At 53.6% G+C, this 19,092-nt stretch overlaps 1 protein-coding gene across 2 annotated transcripts in view; it reads right to left on the reverse strand.

Moving 5' to 3' along the window:
* Positions 1 to 15,580: 15,580 nt before the first annotated feature.
* RARS1 (arginyl-tRNA synthetase 1) overlaps positions 15,581 to 19,092 on the reverse strand; it is a 176,292-nt gene continuing 172,780 nt past the window's right edge. For both annotated transcript variants that reach the window (XM_078653389.1, XM_078653390.1), the window contains exon 15: positions 15,581 to 15,815. In XM_078653389.1, the coding sequence (XP_078509515.1) occupies positions 15,706 to 15,815 (110 nt within the window). In that variant the 3' untranslated portion in view covers positions 15,581 to 15,705. The remainder of the gene's footprint in view (positions 15,816 to 19,092) is intronic.

A 19,092-nucleotide genomic window follows, 5' to 3' on the forward strand; every position in this document is an offset into this window, starting at 1 on the left:
GGTGAGGGTGAGTGAGGGTGAGGGTGGGTGAGGGTGAGTGAGGGTGAGGGTGGGTGAGGGTGAGTGAGGGGGAGGGTGAGTGAGGGTGAGTGAGGGTGAGGGTGAGTGAGGGTGAGGGTGAGTGAGGGTGAGGGTGAGTGAGGGGAGGGGTTGAGGGTGAGTGAGGGTGAGTGAGGGTGAGGGTGAGGATGAGTGAGGGTGAGGGGTTGAGGGTGAGGGGTTGAGGGTGAGGGGTTGAGGGTGAGGGTGAGTGAGGGTGAGGGGTTGAGGGTGAGGGGTTGAGGGTGAGGGAGGGTGAGGGTGAGTGAGGGTGAGGGTGAGTGAGGGTGAGTGAGGGTGAGGGTGAGTGAGGGTGAGGGTGAGTGAGGGTGAGGGGTTGAGGGTGAGTGACGGTGAGTGAGAGTGAGGGTGAGTGAGGGGTTGAGGGTGAGGGGTTGAGGGTGAGTGAGGGTGAGGGGTTGAGGGTGAGTGAGGGTGAGGGGTTGAGGGTGAGTGAGGGTGAGGGGTTGAGGGCGAGTGAGGGTGAGGGGTTGAGGGCGAGTGAGGGTGAGGGGTTGAGGGCGAGTGAGGGTGAGGGTGGGTGAGGGTGAGTGAGGGTGAGGGGTTGAGGGTGAGTGAGGGTGAGTGAGGGTGAGTGAGGGTGAGTGAGGGTGAGTGAGGGTGAGTGAGGGTGAGGGGAGGGTGAGGGAGGGTGAGGGGAGGGTGAGGGAGGGTGAGGGAGGGTGAGGGAGGGTGAGGGAGGGTGAGGGAGGGTGAGGGTGAGGGAGGGTGAGGGGTTGAGGGTGAGTGAGGGTGAGGGGTTGAGGGTGAGTGAGGGTGAGTGAGGGGTTGAGGGTGAGTGAGGGTGAGGGTGAGTGAGGGTGAGGGGTTGAGGGTGAGGGAGGGTGAGGGAGGGTGAGGGAGGGTAAGGGGTTGAGGGTGAGTGAGGGTGAGGGGTTGAGGGTGAGTGAGGGTGAGGGAGGGTGAGGGATTGAGGGTGAGTGAGGGTGAGGGTGAGTGAGGGTGAGTGGGGGTGAGGGTGAGTGAGGGTGAGGGGTTGAGGGTGAGTGAGGGTGAGTGAGGGTGAGGGGTTGAGGGTGAGTGAGGGTGAGGGGTTGAGGGTGAGTGAGGGTGAGGGGTTGAGGGTGAGTGAGGGTGAGTGAGGGTGAGGGGTTGAGGGTGAGGGTGAGTGAGGGTGAGGGGTTGAGGGTTAGTGAGGGTGAGGGTGAGTGAGGGTGAGGGGTTGAGGGTGAGTGAGAGTGAGGGTAAGTGAGGGGTTGAGGGTGAGGGGTTGAGGGTGAGTGAGGGTGAGGGGTTGAGGGTGAGGGTGAGGGGTTGAGGGTGAGTGAGGGTGAGGGTGAGTGAGGGTGAGTGAGGGGTTGAGGGTGAGTGAGGGTGAGTGAGAGTGAGGGTGAGGGTGAGTGAGGGTGAGTGAGGGGGAGGGTGAGTGAGGGTGAGGGTGGGTGAGTGAGGGTGAGTGAGGGTGAGGGTGAGTGAGGGTGAGGGGTTGAGGGTGAGTGAGGGTGAGGGTGAGTGAGGGTGAGGGTGAGTGAGGGTGAGTGAGGGTGAGTGAGGGTGAGGGGTTGAGGGTGGGTGAGGGGTTGAGGGTGAGGGGTTGAGGGTGAGGGGTTGAGGGTGAGGGGTTGAGGGTGAGTGAGGGTGAGTGAGGGTGAGTGAGGGTGAGGGGTTGAGGGTGAGTGAGGGTGAGGGGTTGAGGGTGAGTGAGGGTGAGGGGTTGAGGGTGAGTGAGGGTGAGGGGTTGAGGGTGAGTGAGAGTGAGGGTGAGTGAGGGGTTGAGGGTGAGGGGTTGAGGGTGAGTGAGGGTGAGGGGTTGAGGGTGAGGGGTTGAGGGTGAGTGAGGGTGAGGGGTTGAGGGTGAGTGAGGGTGAGGGTGGGTGAGGGTGAGGGGGTGAGGGGTTGAGGGTGAGTGAGGGTGAGTGAGGGTGAGGGTGGGTGAGGGTGAGTGAGGGTGAGTGAGGGTGAGTGAGGGTGAGGGAGGGTGAGTGAGGGTGAGTGAGGGTGAGTGAGGGTGAGTGAGGGTGAGGGAGTGAGGGTGAGGGGTTGAGGGTGAGGGGTTGAGGGTGAGGGGTTGAGGGTGAGGGGTTGAGGCTGAGTGAGGGTGAGGGGTTGAGGGTGGGTGAGGGTGAGGGTGGGTGAGGGGTTGAGGGTGAGTGAGGGTGAGGGTGAGGGGTTGAGGGTGAGTGAGGGTGAGGGGTTGAGGGTGAGTGAGGGTGAGGGTGAGTGAGGGTGAGGGGTTGAGGGTGAGTGAGGGTGAGGGGTTGAGGGTGAGTGAGGGTGAGGGGTTGAGGGTGAGTGAGGGTGAGGGGTTGAGGGTGAGTGAGGGTGAGTGAGGGTGAGTGAGGGTGAGTGAGGGTGAGGGGGTGAGGGTGAGTGAGGGTGAGTGAGGGTGAGGGTGAGTGAGGGTGAGTGAGGGTGAGTGAGGGTGAGTGAGGGTGAGTGAGGGTGAGTGAGGGTGGGTGAGGGTGAGTGAGGGTGAGTGAGGGTGAGTGAGGGTGAGGGTGAGTGAGGGTGAGGGTGAGTGAGGGTGGGTGAGGGTGAGGGGTTGAGGGTGAGTGAGGATGAGGGAGTGAGGGTGAGTGAGGGTGAGGGGTTGAGGGTGAGTGAGGGTGAGGGTGAGTGAAGGTGAGGGTGAGTGAGGGTGAGGGTGAGTGAGGGTGAGGGTGAGTGAGGGTGAGGGTGAGTGAGGGTGAGGGTGAGTGAGGGTGAGGGGTTGAGGGTGAGTGAGGGTGAGGGGTTGAGGGTGAGTGAGGGTGAGGGGGTGAGTGAGGGTGAGGGTGAGTGAGGGTGAGGGGTTGAGGGTGAGGGGTTGAGGGTGAGTGAGGGAGAGTGAGGGTGAGGGGTTGAGGGTTAGTGAGGGTGAGGGTGAGGGGTTGAGGGTGAGTGAGAGTGAGGGTAAGTGAGGGGTTGAGGGTGAGGGGTTGAGGGTGAGTGAGGGTGAGGGGTTGAGGGTGAGTGAGGGTGAGGGTGAGGGGTTGAGGGTGAGTGAGGGTGAGGGTGAGTGAGGGTGAGTGAGGGGTTGAGGGTGAGTGAGGGTGAGTGAGAGTGAGGGTGAGGGTGAGTGAGGGGGAGGGTGAGTGAGGGTGAGGGTGGGTGAGGGTGAGTGAGGGTGAGGGTGAGTGAGGGTGAGTGAGGGTGAGGGGTTGAGGGTGAGTAAGGGTGAGTGAGGGTGAGGGTGAGTGAGGGTGAGTGAGGGTGAGGGGTTGAGGGTGGGTGAGGGGTTGAGGGTGAGGGGTTGAGGGTGAGGGGTTGAGGTAGTTGAGGGTGAGTGAGGGTGAGTGAGGGTGAGTGAGGGTGAGGGGTTGAGGGTGAGTGAGGGTGAGGGGTTGAGGGTGAGTGAGGGTGAGGGGTTGAGGGTGAGTGAGGGTGAGGGGTTGAGGGTGAGTGAGGGTGAGTGAGAGTGAGGGTGAGTGAGGGGTTGAGGGTGAGGGGTTGAGGGTGAGTGAGGGTGAGGGGTTGAGGGTGAGGGTGAGGGGTTGAGGGTGAGTGAGGGTGAGGGGTTGAGGGTGAGGGGTTGAGGGTGAGGGTGGGTGAGGGTGGGTGAGGGTGAGGGGGTGAGGGGTTGAGGGTGAGTGAGGGTGAGTGAGGGTGAGGGTGGGTGAGGGTGAGTGAGGGTGAGTGAGGGTGAGGGTGAGTGAGGGTGAGGGTGAGTGAGGGTGAGTGAGGGTGAGTGAGGGTGAGGGAGTGAGGGTGAGGGGTTGAGGGTGAGGGGTTGAGGGTGAGGGGTTGAGGCTGAGTGAGGGTGAGGGGGTGAGGGTGGGTGAGGGGTTGAGGGTGAGTGAGGGTGAGGGTGAGTGAGGGTGAGGGGTTGAGGGTGAGTGAGGGTGAGGGTGAGGGGTTGAGGGTGAGTGAGGGTGAGGGTGAGGGGTTGAGGGTGAGTGAGGGTGAGGGGTTGAGGGTGAGTGAGGGTGAGGGGTTGAGGGTGAGTGAGGGTGAGGGTGAGGGGTTGAGGGTGAGTGAGGGTGAGTGAGGGTGAGGGGGTGAGGGTGAGTGAGGGTGAGGGTGAGTGAGGGTGAGGGAGGGTGAGTGAGGGTGAGTGAGTGAGGGTGGGTGAGGGTGGGTGAGGGTGAGTGAGGGTGAGTGAGGGTGAGGGTGAGTGAGGGTGAGTGAGGGTGAGGGGTTGAGGGTGAGTGAGGATGAGGGAGTGAGGGTGAGGGTGAGTGAGGATGAGGGAGTGAGGGTGAGGGTGAGTGAGGGTGAGTGAGGGTGAGGGGTTGAGGGTGAGTGAGGGTGAGGGTGAGTGAAGGTGAGGGTGAGTGAGGGTGAGGGTGAGTGAGGGTGAGGGTGAGTGAGGGTGAGTGAGGGTGAGGGTGAGTGAGGGTGAGTGAGGGTGAGGGGTTGAGGGTGAGTGAGGGTGAGGGGTTGAGGGTGAGTGAGGGTGAGGGTGAGTGAGGGTGAGGGGTTGAGGGTGAGGGGTTGAGGGTGAGTGAGGGAGGGTGAGGGTGAGGGGTTGAGGGTGAGTGAGGGTGAGGGGTTGAGGGTGAGTGAGGTAACCTGGCATGGTAACCTGAAAAAAATGTGGGTGTGAGCCATGTGAAGGGGTCTGCGGTGAGTGTGAGACCCGAAAAGGCCGAAGTCGGGAAGGAGAGGGTGAGGGGTTGAGGGTGAGTGAGGGTGAGGGTGAGTGAGGGTGAGTGAGGGTGAGGGTGAGTGAGGGTGAGTGAGGGTGAGTGAGGGTGAGTGAGGGTGAGGGTGAGTGAGGGTGAGTGAGGGTGAGGGTGAGTGAGGGTGAGTGAGGGTGAGTGAGGGTGAGTGAGGGTGAGGGGTTGAGGGTGAGTGAGGGTGAGGGGTTGAGGGTGAATGAGGGTGAGGGTGAGGGGTTGAGGGTGAGTGAGGGTGAGTGAGGGTGAGGGGGTGAGGGTGAGTGAGGGTGAGGGTGAGTGAGGGTGAGGGTGAGTGAGGGTGAGGGTGAGTGAGGGTGAGTGAGGGTGAGTGAGGGTGAGGGTGAGTGAGGGTGAGTGAGGGTGAGTGAGGGTGGGTGAGGGTGAGTGAGGGTGAGTGAGGGTGAGGGGTTGAGGGTGAGTGAGGGTGAGGGAGTGAGGGTGAGGGTGAGTGAGGGTGAGTGAGGGGTTGAGGGTGAGTGAGGGTGAGTGAGGGTGAGTGAGGGTGAGGGTGAGTGAGGGTGAGGGGTTGAGGGTGAGTGAGGGTGAGTGAGGGTGAGGGGTGAGGGTGAATGAGGGTGAGTGAGGGTGAGGGGTTGAGGGTGAGTGAGGGTGAGTGAGGGTGAGGGGTTGAGGGTGAGTGAGGGTGAGTGAGGGTGAGGGTGAGTGAGGGTGAGGGTGAGTGAGGGTGAGGGGTTGAGGGTGAGTGAGGGTGAGGGGTTGAGGGTGAGTGAGGGTGAGGGGTTGAGGGTGAGTGAGGGTGAGTGAGGGTGAGGGGTTGAGGGTGAGTGAGGGTGAGGGTGAGTGAGGGTGAGGGGTTGAGGGTGAGTGAGGGTGAGTGAGAGTGAGGGTGTCACACACATGTCATACATTTACCCCAGTACAGAGATCTGGGCCTAAATCCATCGTTTTTTTGCACTCCACACCACCCCAGGTCAGACATGGCCATATGCAAATCAGCCTTTACCCTGTGCCTCATGGGAACAGTCCAGCCCGAACTGCCAAGCCATGTCTTTCCTGGACCGGAATCAAGCATCCAAGGACCGGTTTCTGGCTATCAGCCTTCATCAGCCTTGATAGCTTGACTCCAGTGGTGTGGAGAGCATGGGACTCACGTCTGAGCATACCCATGCCACTCGGGGCGACAAAGGCAAAAACAACCCCGAGTGTGCTGGGTATGCTCAGACGTGAGTCCCAGGCTCTCCACACCACTGGAGTCAAGCTATCCAGGCTGATGAAGGCTGATAGCCAGAAACCGGTCCTTGGATGCTTGATTCCTGGGAAAGACATGGCTTGGTAGTTCGGACTGGACTGTTCCCATGAGGCACAGGGTCAGAGCTGATTTGCATATAGCTAGTGTCTAACCCAGGGTGGTGTGGAGTGCAAAAAAACGATGGATTTAGGCCCAGATCTCTGTACTGGGGTAAATGTATGACATTGTTCTACATTCTGTCCATCAACTGTGTTTTTTGCTGATAATAGAGCAGCATGTCCACAGCTGAAGGGGCCACCTGGCCGCACATTTGTTGTAGTGTTAGGAAGGTGTCTGCGGAGAATAGGTCCTTGCCTGTCCGTATCTTAAGCTGTGTCGCCCTGTTCCTTGCCCTGCGATCTCCTAGTGGGGGTATCTGAGGGTGATTAGTCAGTTGCATAGAGGGGGGGCGTAGAGCATGTCTACCTTTGCTCTCTTGCGCAGCCCCGTCCATCGCTGCACCTCGACTGTGTCCACTTCACTGCGTGGCCTCCTGTACGCTTGATATACAGCGGCGCCTAGTGGTGCCGGTGCCACTCTGTCTGCTTCAATAGCCATGTGCAGCTGGAAGTGTGTAGGGTGTACCCAGTATTGTAGGAAATGCGCCTGCGCACTGTAGGCATATAGTGCAAAGTCGGGTGCGGCCATGCCCCCCTGGGACTGGGGTAGGGTGAGTACCTCCCATGATATTCTGGGTTGTCTCCCTGCCCATACCAGTTCAATCATGAGGGAGCGCAGTCTTTTAAAGAAGTGTGTGGTTAGAGGGATGGGGAGATTCACAAAGAGGTACAGCAGCTTGGGCAGGATAATCATTTTGGCTATTGCGATGAGCCCCAACAGGGACAGGAGGAGTGTTTTCCAGCGATGTAACCTCTCCGTAATCCAGTCAACCACTTTGCCGTAATTTTCGGTCCATAGTTCGTTAAGGTCGTTACTTATCCATATCCCCAAATAGCGTGTTGGCCCTGTCGCCCATGTAATTGGGTACTCAGTTTCAAAAGGCCGAGCGCCGGATGTCAGGGGGATGATAACAGATTTAATCCAGTTTATTCGCATTTCTGAGAGTTCCCCATATCGAATCAGTTCTCTCGTCATGGGTGCTAGGTTGTCTTTAGGGTCAGTCATGTATAGCGTGATGTCATCTGCATATAGTGATATTGTCAAACCTCTTGTAGTGAACCCAATACTGCGGTGCGTGTGGTATTGTCTGATTCAAGCAGCAAGCGGTTCAGTTGCTATGGCGAAAAGTAAGGGCGACAAGGGGCATCCCTGCCTTGTTCCCCTAGTGATATCAATGGGTTCAGAGACCAGGCCATTCACCCTCAATCATGCCGTGGGCATAGTGTAGAGCAGTTTTATCTGTTGGATGAAGATGGGGCTGAAGCCTATTCATTGGAGCAGCGGGAAAAGGAAGCCCCATTCCAAGGAATCGAATGCCTCAGTGGCATCCAGCAAGGCCACGATTGCCGGGACATGCGGTGCGAGATAATGCATTAGGGCAAACAACGTTCGGAGATTGTGGGACATGGACCTGCCCAGTATAAAACCAGATTGGTCCGGGTGTATTATCAGAGGGAGCAGTGGTTGCATTCGGATAGCCAGAAGTTTGGCGAAGATTTTTGAGCCTCTATTGATTAGCGAAAGTGGACGGTAAGAGTCGCAGTTTGAGGGGTCCTTATCTGGTTTTAAAACGGTTATGATAATGGCTTCTCGCATTGAGGTGGATAAATGGCACACCTCCATTGCCTCTTGATATACTGCCAGGAGTTGTAGTGCCAGAATATCGGCATACTATTTATAACATTTAGCCGTCAGCCCGTCCGCTCCAGGGGCTTTATCAGCTGAGAGACCACCTATGATCTGTTTGACATCTTCCATTGAGAAGGGCGCCTTCATGTATTCACGGTGGGCTCTGTGAAACCATATTAGCTCAATAGAGTCAAAGTATTCACACAATAGTTCCTCGGCCGGGCCGGAAGTGGACTTGTATATTTGTGCATAGAAGCTGTGCATTGCGGACAGTATTTCTGGTGGAGAGTGTACTATTCCGCCGTCTGTAGTGGTCAGTTCTGTGACTTTAGGCTTTCGCAGGAGACTGGCCAGCGTTTTACCCAGTCTGCCCCCTCTCCGTATCTGCGTGCAGTGGCATGTTTATGCAAGAATTTGGTTTCTCGCTCAGCTTCTTCCTGATATGACGTGAGCGTAGTGCGTATATTCACCAAAATGGAGAGTGATGATGTCATGCAGTGTTGTGACTCTAGACCGTGTCTTTCTTTTTCTATCTGCTCAGACTGCCCCGTATATCATGTAGTACCTCAGACTGGCCTGCTATGCAATGCCCTCGAATTACCACTTTAAACGCCTCCCACAGTATGCCCTCTGTTGACACTGACCCAGTGTTGTGTACAAAATACTCATGGATGGTTGTATGGAGGCTTTCGCAAAAAGCTGCATCTAGTAAGGCGTTTGGGGGGAGGCGCCATGAGAATGGCTGTTGATAAGGTTGTGGGATCGATAGGGCAAAGGCCACCGGAGCGTGGTCCAACAGTGTCCGTGCCTGGTGGGTGACGACCTGCACCCAGACCTGTATGTCTTTGGTCAGAGCCAGAAGTCGATTCTGGACCATGCTTGGCAGTGATGTGTAATGCAAGTTCCTCACGTGCTGCGGGGTGGAGTGTGCGCCAGGGGTCAGCGAGGCTGTCGTCTTGTATTATACTATGCAATGCTGCTGTCGCTTGTGGGTGATGGGCCCAGGATGTTCCCTCCCTAACCATGTGTGGCATTAACGCGATATTGAAATCTCCATCCCAAAATATTGCAGCGTCTCCCATCGATTGGATCAGGTGCCAGAGGTGGTGAAAAAATGTAGGATCATCTATGTTAGGGCCATAGACGTTGACTACAATTAGGAGCCAATGAAATAGTGTTCCCTTTAGGAGGAGATACCGACCCTCTGGTTCTTGTATTGACTGTTGCGTTTGCCAGGGCACCGCTTTCCGAACAAGAATCGCCAACCCGCAGGAGTAATTTGAGTAGTTTGCAGTGTGGATCTCGCTCCATCGGGCGGCGGACAATCTAGTGCCGGCCGTCTCCCGGAGGTGAGTCACTTGTGGGAGACAGATATCTACCCCGTGTCTGTTCAAATAAGATTGTATAAGCCGGGACTTACGGTGGTCGTTCAGACCTCGCACGTTCCAGGTGAGGCAGGTAAGTTTAGACATTCGGCTTCTTTATTATCTAAAGCGTGTCTGTTGTATGTCCCTGTTCGCCCGGCCTCTCTGTTGAAACCTGTGTCACAGACTTGACCACTGTCGTGTCTTTCGTGTGTACCTGATCTGTTGTCTAGCTGGGTGTGTCTGTCTGCAATTGGGATAACAAAGTCTGATGGCTGAGTTGCATTGTGACCAACAACAACAAACATCAACCTTCCCCTCCCTCCCTCCATCCACACCAACACCAACCCCCAAATCAGGTTGTAAATCCCTTGTAGAACAACATCCCTTGCGTGTTACCCATTTAACAGTGTAATGGGGAATCATCCCAGAGGGGCTGGGGTCACCTGCTTACTGCCCTGTCACAGTTAGACAGGGTGGCAGAGCGTGTATGGGCGGCTCTGGCTCAAGGATAGAGCAACAGGTAGTGTCCCTGGGAGTACAGAGTGTGTGACCCCCATGTCTCTCACAATCAATCATTGTCACTCATCTGGTTTCTGGAGGCAGGTGAAGGCTCTCCGTCATGGTTGCAGTGCTTCCTCGTGTTCTGTTTGGCGTACTTCGGGGCAGCACTGGCTTCTGTGAAAAGCAGGGGTTTTCCCCCGGTGTGGAACCGCAGCTTGGTCGGATACAACATTGCATACTTCGTGCCAGCTTGTTGAAGTAGATTTTAGGCCGGTATAAATTCCCTTCTTGCCGACTGTACGGCTTGAGTGAAGTCTGGGTACAGCGCTATTTTGTTCCTTTGATATTGGGTGTTGCTTTTTTCCCTTGCCACTCTCAATACAGTGTCTCTGTCTCTGTAGTTAAGTAGGCGAGCTAGGATTGGTCTCGGCGGAGCTCACAGAGATGGCCTGGGACCCAGGGTGCGGTGGGCACGTTCTACCAGGAACATCGGGGTAAGTTCCTCTGCACACAGATCTCGGAGCATTTCTTTCTCGTACCATTCCATGTTTTGAATATAGGTGGATTCCGGTACCCTGTGATACGAACGCTGTTCCTTCTGGACCTCCCTTCCAGGTCTTCATTCCGGGCCCTCATTACCTCTAGCACGCTCTCCATTTGTAGCATGTTGCTCTGCGATGTTTCATGCCCATCCTCCGAGTCTGACATCCTCTGTTCCAGTGTGTCATGTTTGTCTATTCTTTGGGACATTTGGTCCATTCGTGACGCCATATTATCCAGTTTCGTGTCGACTGCTCTAAGGCTGCCCTTCACCTTCTGCATCACTGCTCTGATGTTGTCGTCTTGGTCTGAGTCCATTTGCGTCTCAGGGACCATAGTGATCGGGGCGATGGTGGGGTCTTGCAGACATGTTGTTCTTTTTTCGAAGGAGATCTTGGCCTGCTTGTTGTCAGTCTACCCCATGTATGTTTTTTCCCCCACCAGCGTTGCTTCTTCACTGTGTACACACTTGACTGTTACTGCTTCTGCGGCACGTTTGGTCGAATACACGTGGGGCAAGGGGATCACAGTGTTCCCTATGGTGCTCCAGTTTTGGTGTTGTCTGACGCTATAGTTAATTTGATACGCTATCTGCCTATCTTTCCCTTTCCGCGATGGTTGCTCCGTTGCGGTTCTGGGCCTGTGAGATCTCTGCGTGCCGACTCCTGTTGTGTCGTGTTTCGCTCTTGTGACTTCGGCCATCCACTCACATGCGTGTGTCTCCCTTCGGCCTGTCAGTGGGTTGTTCTGCTGATGTGCCGTGCGCCGGAGCTCGGGCATGCTTTGCTGCTTTACTCGGTCACTGGCAGGCCCTGTGTAGACCGCGTGGCCCTGCGCTCCCACGACACGCCATCTTTCTTCAGGGGAGCAGTCTATATGTTTCCCTCTGTAGCGTCGGAGTTTGCAGCCTGTGGCACCCTCACGCTCGCCCCCTCTCTTCCACGCTTCACTCACCGGGGCCGTCGCTGCTCCTAGGCCACAGTTATAGTTGTTCGTTCCCCCATGGGCACCGTGTTCTTGTACATTGGGCAATCAAGTCTTAAGGCCGTCCCACAGCCACTCGACACCCTTACTGCCTCGTGCAAGGGGGTTGCTTGATGTTCAGCCCTCCCCGTGGTGTCTTTGTCGCTGTGTCTTCGCTGGTTGGCCGCTCCTGGAGCGCTTCACCCTTGGGCTCACTACTGTTGGGAAGCCTCTCGCAGCACGCCGGGTCCCAGGTAGGCGGCGCACCTTTTGCACTCTGATCTGGCACTTCACATTCACAGTTCACCCAATGACCTGTTATTCATCTGATGCGGGCAGGATCGCCAGCTGTGTCGTCCGTCCACGTCTCTGGACGACCGTCACACTTGCAGGGGCCACCGCTGCTAGTAGGCCGTAGTCCGCCACCCAATCATGCGCGGGGAGTCTCAAGGGTACCGCATCAAGAGTCCGTTCTTTGCTATCCTCCTGGCGCACCTTTGTTACCCTTGCGTCCTAGCGCCAGGATCTTTACTGCCCGAGTGGCGGCAAATCCGCACCGGTCCCGGGAGCACTCATCGCGGCGTCCGCCTGCTTTCTACCAGCAACCCTCCCCTCAGCCAAACCTTTCCTGGCACCACGGCTCGATCGCTTGGTCTCTTGGCCAGGAGCTGCTGGATATCAGGCCCTGTGGGGCAGTATTGACATTGAGTGCCCTCACTTTTATGACACCTCCCGTTCGGTTGCTCACGGGGGCTCCCTGTTGGCCCAGGGTCAGCTGTCTCCCGCCGAGTCTTTTGGTAAGCTGCTCTGCGCTGACGGGTACTGCGGTGCTTGCGCTGGCTCGTCGCATACCCTGCGCTCCGTCTACGGGTGGGGGGGCGTCCAGTGAGTTGCACTGTTTGTGGTGCCTACACTCGCCCTCTCGTCTCCGCTGCACTCCCCGGGGATCACAGAAGTTAGTGGGCTGCCATTTTGTTTCATGGTCGCCCGCAGTTTTTGTGTCCTTTGCCCCAGGCAGCCTTCTTATTCTGCCCACACAATGCCCACCCGGCCCCCCAGCTTCGGGCGCCCAGGGCGGTAGTTTCTCTCCGGCTCCAGGGATCTTGCTACGAATCACCGCATATGCATCCTGCTTCTCGCCTCCGCTGCTGTGTCTCGGCCCGATCTAGGCCGCGCTTTCAACTCACTGGTTCTGCAGTTCGTAGCGTGTTTTCATTGCCTGGAACCTCGCGAATTACGGCGCCGGGTATGTCACACACTTTCTCTGCCTGTGTGCCCCCGTATGTTCGCCAAGCCTCAAACGGTAATCGGATTATGCGCTTTGCCAGCAGAGCCACCTCACTGAGTGGACATCTTGCTGCTCGGCTCGATCACGTCCCCCACAGACACCTTTCTTAATGTGAAAAACACAGGGCTGGACGATAACGCAATATTTTTTAAATTCGGACTATTCCTGCTGTCTTGGGACGCATGTCTAAAGTAAAGAAGTAGGGGAACGGTCTGTGTTAAATTTAAAAAGTTGGGGAACGCCGTACCCTTCCGATCCCGCCCACTTTTATCACTGGGTGTTTGCAATGGTTCACATCCATTTAACACCCCTTCTCACAATGTGGCACAAGGAATATTTGTGCCATGAAAACTGCACCTTTTATGATGGAAAGAGAAGCAGGCTTTTCCAGCAGCTCGACCTGCATCGCCTGGGTTAGCGCATGTGCCGGTCGACCGCAAAGGCAAGCAGTCATGGATGAAAGGCGGGCCTGTAGCAGAGCAGGAATGCCAACCATGCCATGGCAGCTTCGGCCCGGAGGCAGGCCGCTCCACGAATAATTAACCGTGTGATAACAGCGCTGTTTGTTCGGTTATGCTAAGGACAATTTTGCACGCTTAAAGAAAGGCAACCTTCCGAGCTCAGAGAATGGTCCTGGTTTTGAGAGGCTGGTATGGGATAATTATGGGGAAAATGGTGAATTGTTTATCAAAGTTACAACTAGGCATGCAGAGTAAATCTTTAATTTCTGAGTTATAACTCGATAAGGAACTTCCTTTCTTGACTGCATGCGAAGTGCTAAAACTAATGCGCAGGAGGAATGAACTGGAATGCGGGTGATGGCGCATTAAGTGGGGGGCATGGGCAGCTCCCCTTGGTTGAGAGATGAAGGGGGTTGTCAATTGCTGAATGCTAAGCTGGAGCATGTGATAGTGGTCATAGTCAAATCAAAGTCAGAAGGTCGAAAGAACGCCTTGGCCGGTGTTGTTTTCCCTCTCTTCACACGCGAGCGCTTCTCTGCTGCCCGTGGACGCACAGAAGCGAAGGGCACACCTGCTGCGGGGGGTTGTTCTGGAGGCGAGGGGGACAGTCAGGCCGCTGTCACTGGAGAGAGGGGGCCAGGGGAGGCGGGGACAGGCGGACAGAGAGAGGGTGGGGGGAGTCTGGCAGAGGGAGCGTCGGTGAGGGAAGGGGACAGGCAGGTTACCAGAGGAAAGGGAGCCTGTTACAGGGGAGAATGTGGAAAGGGGTGAGAGGCGGTAAGGACTATTGGAGAGAAAGGGCAGCAGTAAAGAAGAAAGAGAGTGATAGAGAAAGATAAGAAACTGAGAAGGAGAGAGCGAGAGAGCGAGAGAGAGAGAGAGAGAGAGAGAGAGAGAGAGAGAAAAAGAGGGGAGGGCAGACTGGAGTGGGAATCTGACAAAGGCGGGAGAGAGGCAGTGACTGAGGAGAAAGAGACAGAGGGTATAGAAAACGAATGAGGATGCTTGTGACAGGTGGGGAGGAGAGTGTGTGACAAGGAGTACTGGAGAGATAGCCTGGCATTGGAGGTGGGAAGTGACTCGGTAAACAGTGACAAGGCTAAGAAGAGAGTGTAACGCAGCAGAGGTGGGTGGCACAAGGGGAAGCTTCGGTGGAGTGACAGAGGAAGGAGGTGACAGGAAAAAAGGGCAGAGAGGTAGAAAGAGGGAAGGAATAAAGAGAAGAGGAAGGAACTGACAAAAAGAAGATGAGGGCCGTGTCAGAAGTAAGGTAAAGGGAGACTGACAAGGGTGGGTGTGAGTCTGAGTCTCCAGCTCGAGTGCCTGCTGAGAGGGCACCTCAGTGACAACTGCTCCCTGGATACAGGTGCAAAGCTTCCCTGCCAGGGGGAGCCGCAGGTGCTCACCAGTGAAGACGGCAAAAGAAAACAAGCGCGTCCATCTACAGCGTTTACCTTACAGGAGCGAGCAGCGGTGGGTGCCATAATTGCAAACAGATGGCGCCGCTGCTCGCTCCCGGAAGGCAAACACCGCACATGCACGAGGGCCCATTGGAAACAGTGCAGAACATGCACAAGTTTCCACAAAAGCCCGGAGCGATTTCAAGAGGTCCCTCCTAAGCAGCACTTGCGCTCTGCGCAGGCGAGACCTAAAAACACTGAGCAAGGACAGAAAAACTGCTACTAACCGCTTTAATGGTTGTGAACCCTTTTAGATTCATAGAAAACCCACGCCATGAAAGGTGTAGTTACTGGGGGAGTAAACTAATAAGAGGCTAGTGTGAGAAACCGGTGTTTAATTAAAAGAAGCACTAATGTGCAAACTGTTCACTAAAGAGTTTCCATAATTTAGTTTTTCATAAATAACAATTCAGCATGTAACTGCAGTCATTCATCTAGATAGGGGATGTGTATTGTGTAAAAACACTTTCAAAGAAAAGAAAAAAATCCCAATCGGGTAAAAATGGGTCGCAATAAGCTTCTAGTAGTATTTAACAAAAAGACTGCAGCTTCATAATTGTGGCTTCACAGTTGTAAAAAGTATTTTGCTACACAAACAGATTTCTTAAAATGACATTTACACAGATAAAGGTGCTCAAGAACTCAGAATATTTTTGTTCCAGAGCGTGAGCCTGGAGAGACTTCCTCAGGAAAATAAAACATAAGTTAAAACAGAAATATATGTTGCACCATCTTGTGTCAGATGTCTGTGTAGTGAGGAACCAGTTTACAATATGGAAAGGTATGTTATGTTAACGTTTAATTAATTAGGAGTCTATTATCTCAGAAAAAGGAGACAACATATGTGCAGAGAAGAGGCAAGTTGTTCCTTTGGATAGGCAACTGTACATTTGAAGCATGCATGTATTTTCCCTAATTGAGGAAATAATTTGCCAAGTTATAGTTAAATACTGATAGGTACAAAGATAGCAATTCAGAAAAGATATGTAAGGGATCGACATTGTGCTACAGACATGTAAGATTCACTATCCCCACTAAAATGCATTAAAAGCTGTGCAATAAAGTTTCTGGTTAAATATTGTCTGCCGATGAGAAAGAAAACAAAGTTCGTATATTGTCCCAACCTTGTCATATTGTGCTGCTTCCAAACTATTTCCCAATGACTCAAACCGTGAATCATGTAAGGACGACCCAAAGAGAAAGTGCAACGAATGGGACCAAAAAGCCACATCTGGGAAAATTGTGACTTTACCACAAAGTCCACGTCATCTGTTCTTCTGTGTCACTGGCCGTATAATATAAAAAGTGAACACAACCGTTTCTCTTCTGCTCTTGTAATGGTGAGAAGACTGTACCTTTCACTGTGAGTTCATAAGGTTTACACAGAGCGCAGAAACCAAGTGATTTCAGAAACGTCTTTATTGGTTCATTCTCTTTGCATGGGAGACACAGGTAATTAGAAAAATAAAAATCAACCTTGAGCTGTCATCGTTCAATAATAGAAAAAATTGCCATATTCAGAAAAATTACATCCTCTGGACAGGTTTAATCCCAAGAATACTGAAGCCCTTCTCCATAACAGCAGCTGTCGCCTCACACAAAAGCATTCTCCACATGTTGACCTTGACAATCTCACCTGAAAAACAAAACGAGTGGATTATGAACTTAAAAAGTGTATTTTCATGCCAACTATACTACTTCTCTTGTCAATCAGTTGAACTGGAAAACCATTATCAGCGTATGAAACTTGCAGACTTAAACACAAAGAAAGTGGAATGAGTTTAGGATTACTAACACTCACCAACCCACTTTTAATTCCATAAATTTAAAGTTACAGCGATAATGTAGATGCTTAGATAATGAAGACGTTCAGAAGTATCTCTGGTGCTTTTAGTCTCATTAACAGTGGGAGATGTAATCTCTAGCATTGCACGACTGGAGAACAGGACACAGAACAAAACCAATACCAGTGTTGATGTGTATTAAGGGAGAGTTGATGAGTAAATGTCTGTGGCATGTAGAGAACCTCAGTACTCAACTGTCAGAGTAGGAGACACTGAACAAGAAAAACCTTTGTGTACAACAGCTTAACCTACACACAATAACCCGCTTACAGTTCTATCAGTGCTATAACATGTGCAGTTCACACATTTTTTTCCATTTTGCAGTATCAATCTGCAATGGATTTACTAAATTTCCACAGAAAAGAAAATAACACTCCTTTGCAAGTGATATGGGCTAGAAAGTAATCTTGAACATCATCCTTTTTACACCATGGCACACCTGTGAATTTAGTCTGGATCAGGACAGTAATGCTCCACAAACATATGGGACCCTATTATACACTGTGTCCCGGGGGCAATATGGTATTACGGAAGGAGCCCAAGACCCTTGTGCGGCACCATCTGTAATACTAATAGCACTGGCAGCATGTAGCGCCGGCGCCATCAAATGAAGGCATTCTCTCATTTGCATAGGGGTGTGGACCCATGGAAATGATGGAATCACTGTGCCTCTGTACTGTATTATAGACGTGGACGCAGATGAAAACAGGCACTTAGAAGGCACACTCACTGTGCCCCATAAGAAGGTGACGCACTGTCCAGTGCTCCTCCTGAAGGTTGTCCTCGGTATGGGAGGGTGGGGAGGACGTAGCTGGGGAGGACTGGGTGCCATCGACCCTCCCGACACCCCCCTGCAGGCGGGTGCAGACACTCACTGCATCCGCCTGCAGGGGGATCTTTAAAGTGCAGGCAGGTTGCCACCTGCACTGTGAAACACTGAGCAGCTTTGAAGCAGCCGCTCCCTATTTCACTCAATGTGGTGACCACAGGGCATCACCAGTTTGCGGGTTCCCTGGGGGTAGTATTCATTGCAATAGCACGCACTGTTCCAGTTTTCGCCTTGCGCATCTGTTTAAACGTGTGCTGCAAACAACTGTGCACCATTTCCATACTACGTACCATGCACTGCATCCAAGTAGCAGGCTACAGACTTCTTGCTGTAGGGGTGACTTACCAATCAATCAATCAGATTTGTAGAGAGCGGTTGTGTCTCTAGGCACTGAGGGAATCATGCTGTCTATTTTCCTATTGGTTGAACATCCAGGTCTTGAGGTCCTTCCTAAACTGCTGGAGCAATGGTGAGGCTTTGAGGTGCAGGGGGAGATTGTTCCAGGCCTGGCTGCCAGGTAGCAGAAGGAGCGACCTCGGTTTTTGGGTTTCGCCTGCCGAAGGCTGCTGCGCAGCCTTTCAGCGCAGGTGAAATCCTATGTCGACAATAAGCACTTCGGGAACGTCCCCCGGCTCTCATTGGCTAGCTCCATAAATGGAGGCTAGCCATTGAGTGCCGGATCTGTCCGTCAAGGCCGGACCAGATTCGGGGGCGTTCCCGAGATTTTTTCCCAGGGCGGAGTTACGTTTTTTCCTGTTCCCTCCCCTTTCCCGCCGTCCGTGTCCTCTCCCGCCCCCCTCCCGTCGTCCGTGTCCTCTCCCGCCGTCCGTGTTCTCTCCCGCCCCCTCCCGTTCGTGCAACTCGAGTCAGCTGTGCCCATCAGCGAAAACAGGCAAGAGAGAGACTCTGAAGGGTACACGCCCTCACTGCTCTCCCCTCTGCTCAGGAGAAGGCGCCGCTTCTGGATTGGCGAAGAGGGGTTGCTGTTGTCACCAGCCACTAAACGGAAGGCGCCAACGCGGACCCTGTCCCAGGAGGGGACAGCAGATGCGGCGCGGTCGGACCCAAGTCGGCAGTCAGGTAAGTTTTCTTTTTTTTTTAAACTTTTCTTTTTAATGCCCCCGGCCTCTCATTCCAGCGCTTCCCCACCAAATCCCCCCCAACCCCTCCCCCGCGAGTATTGCAAGCTGTGACTGTTTATGTCGTCTGCCTTTCTCAGCTCCTGTATTTCTTATCCGAGGCAGCACATTTCGCGTCCCGATTTCCCTTTCCTAACAGTGCTTCAGTTTATTGGCATTTTCAACAGTTGTCTACGGGGGAAAGAAAGCTACGTACTTTGTATAATTGTATTATATTCTTTTCCATAACATACCGGCAGTTTGACAGCAGACTCCAGTTTTCATTGAGAACCTGCCTTTTTTCCTCTAGCTTAAATTGACCTCAGCCGCTGATTAAAGACAGCTTAGTTATTTAGTTCTAAACTGTTGCAGGTTGGCCCTGCACTGCTTGCAATTAGACAGGCTTGCTGTGATTGCTGAACTGTGCCAATATGTGCAAAGGCTGGTTATTCTAAAAACCGCGGTGTAATTTCTCTTCAGATTCCCCCAGCGCTCATGTGGCAGCTATGGTAGAACAGTCTTCTGCACTCTTGCCCGTCACTCCCTTCCGTTATTCTCCTTGTTCCTGTCTCTTTTCTTAGTGATCTCCCCTGTTGACTCGTGCCTGCTCCTCGCTCTCAAATCCCCCATATTGCCTGTTGTGTTTCCTGGTGATTTTTCCCTGAGCCCTCCTTTCTTCTCCTCCCTCTAGGCTTCATCCACTATTCTTGTGGTGTTTTCTGGTGAACTGCCCACTGCTCCCTGTAGGGTCCCGCTGGTTTTTCTTAGAGAACTCTCCCCTGCAGTTTAACCCCATGCCCTCTCCCTTTCTCCTTAATAAATGCTCCCTCCCACGGTCCTTGAAAAGTTTCCTGGTCCTTGAAAAGTTTCCTGTTGCTCTGTCGTCTGAAGCTGTCTCTCCTGCACTCTCTTCTGCGTGTGTGTATGTGTGTGGGTCGATGCCTTTAGGAAGCGCCTCTGTACCCGAGTGCAAGACAAATCATGCTTTAGAAAACCGTATTGAGACACAGCCAGGTCTGCTAAGAACGTCAAACGGTCATTAATTTCTACTTTTCCCACGCAGCGAGGTATTTTATTTAGGCATAAACATTATTCAAATATTAATATGCGCCAAATCCTGCT

The sequence above is a fragment of the Lissotriton helveticus genome, chromosome 7 (genome assembly GCF_964261635.1).
Source record: "Lissotriton helveticus chromosome 7, aLisHel1.1, whole genome shotgun sequence".
Lineage (NCBI taxonomy): Eukaryota > Metazoa > Chordata > Amphibia > Caudata > Salamandridae > Lissotriton > Lissotriton helveticus.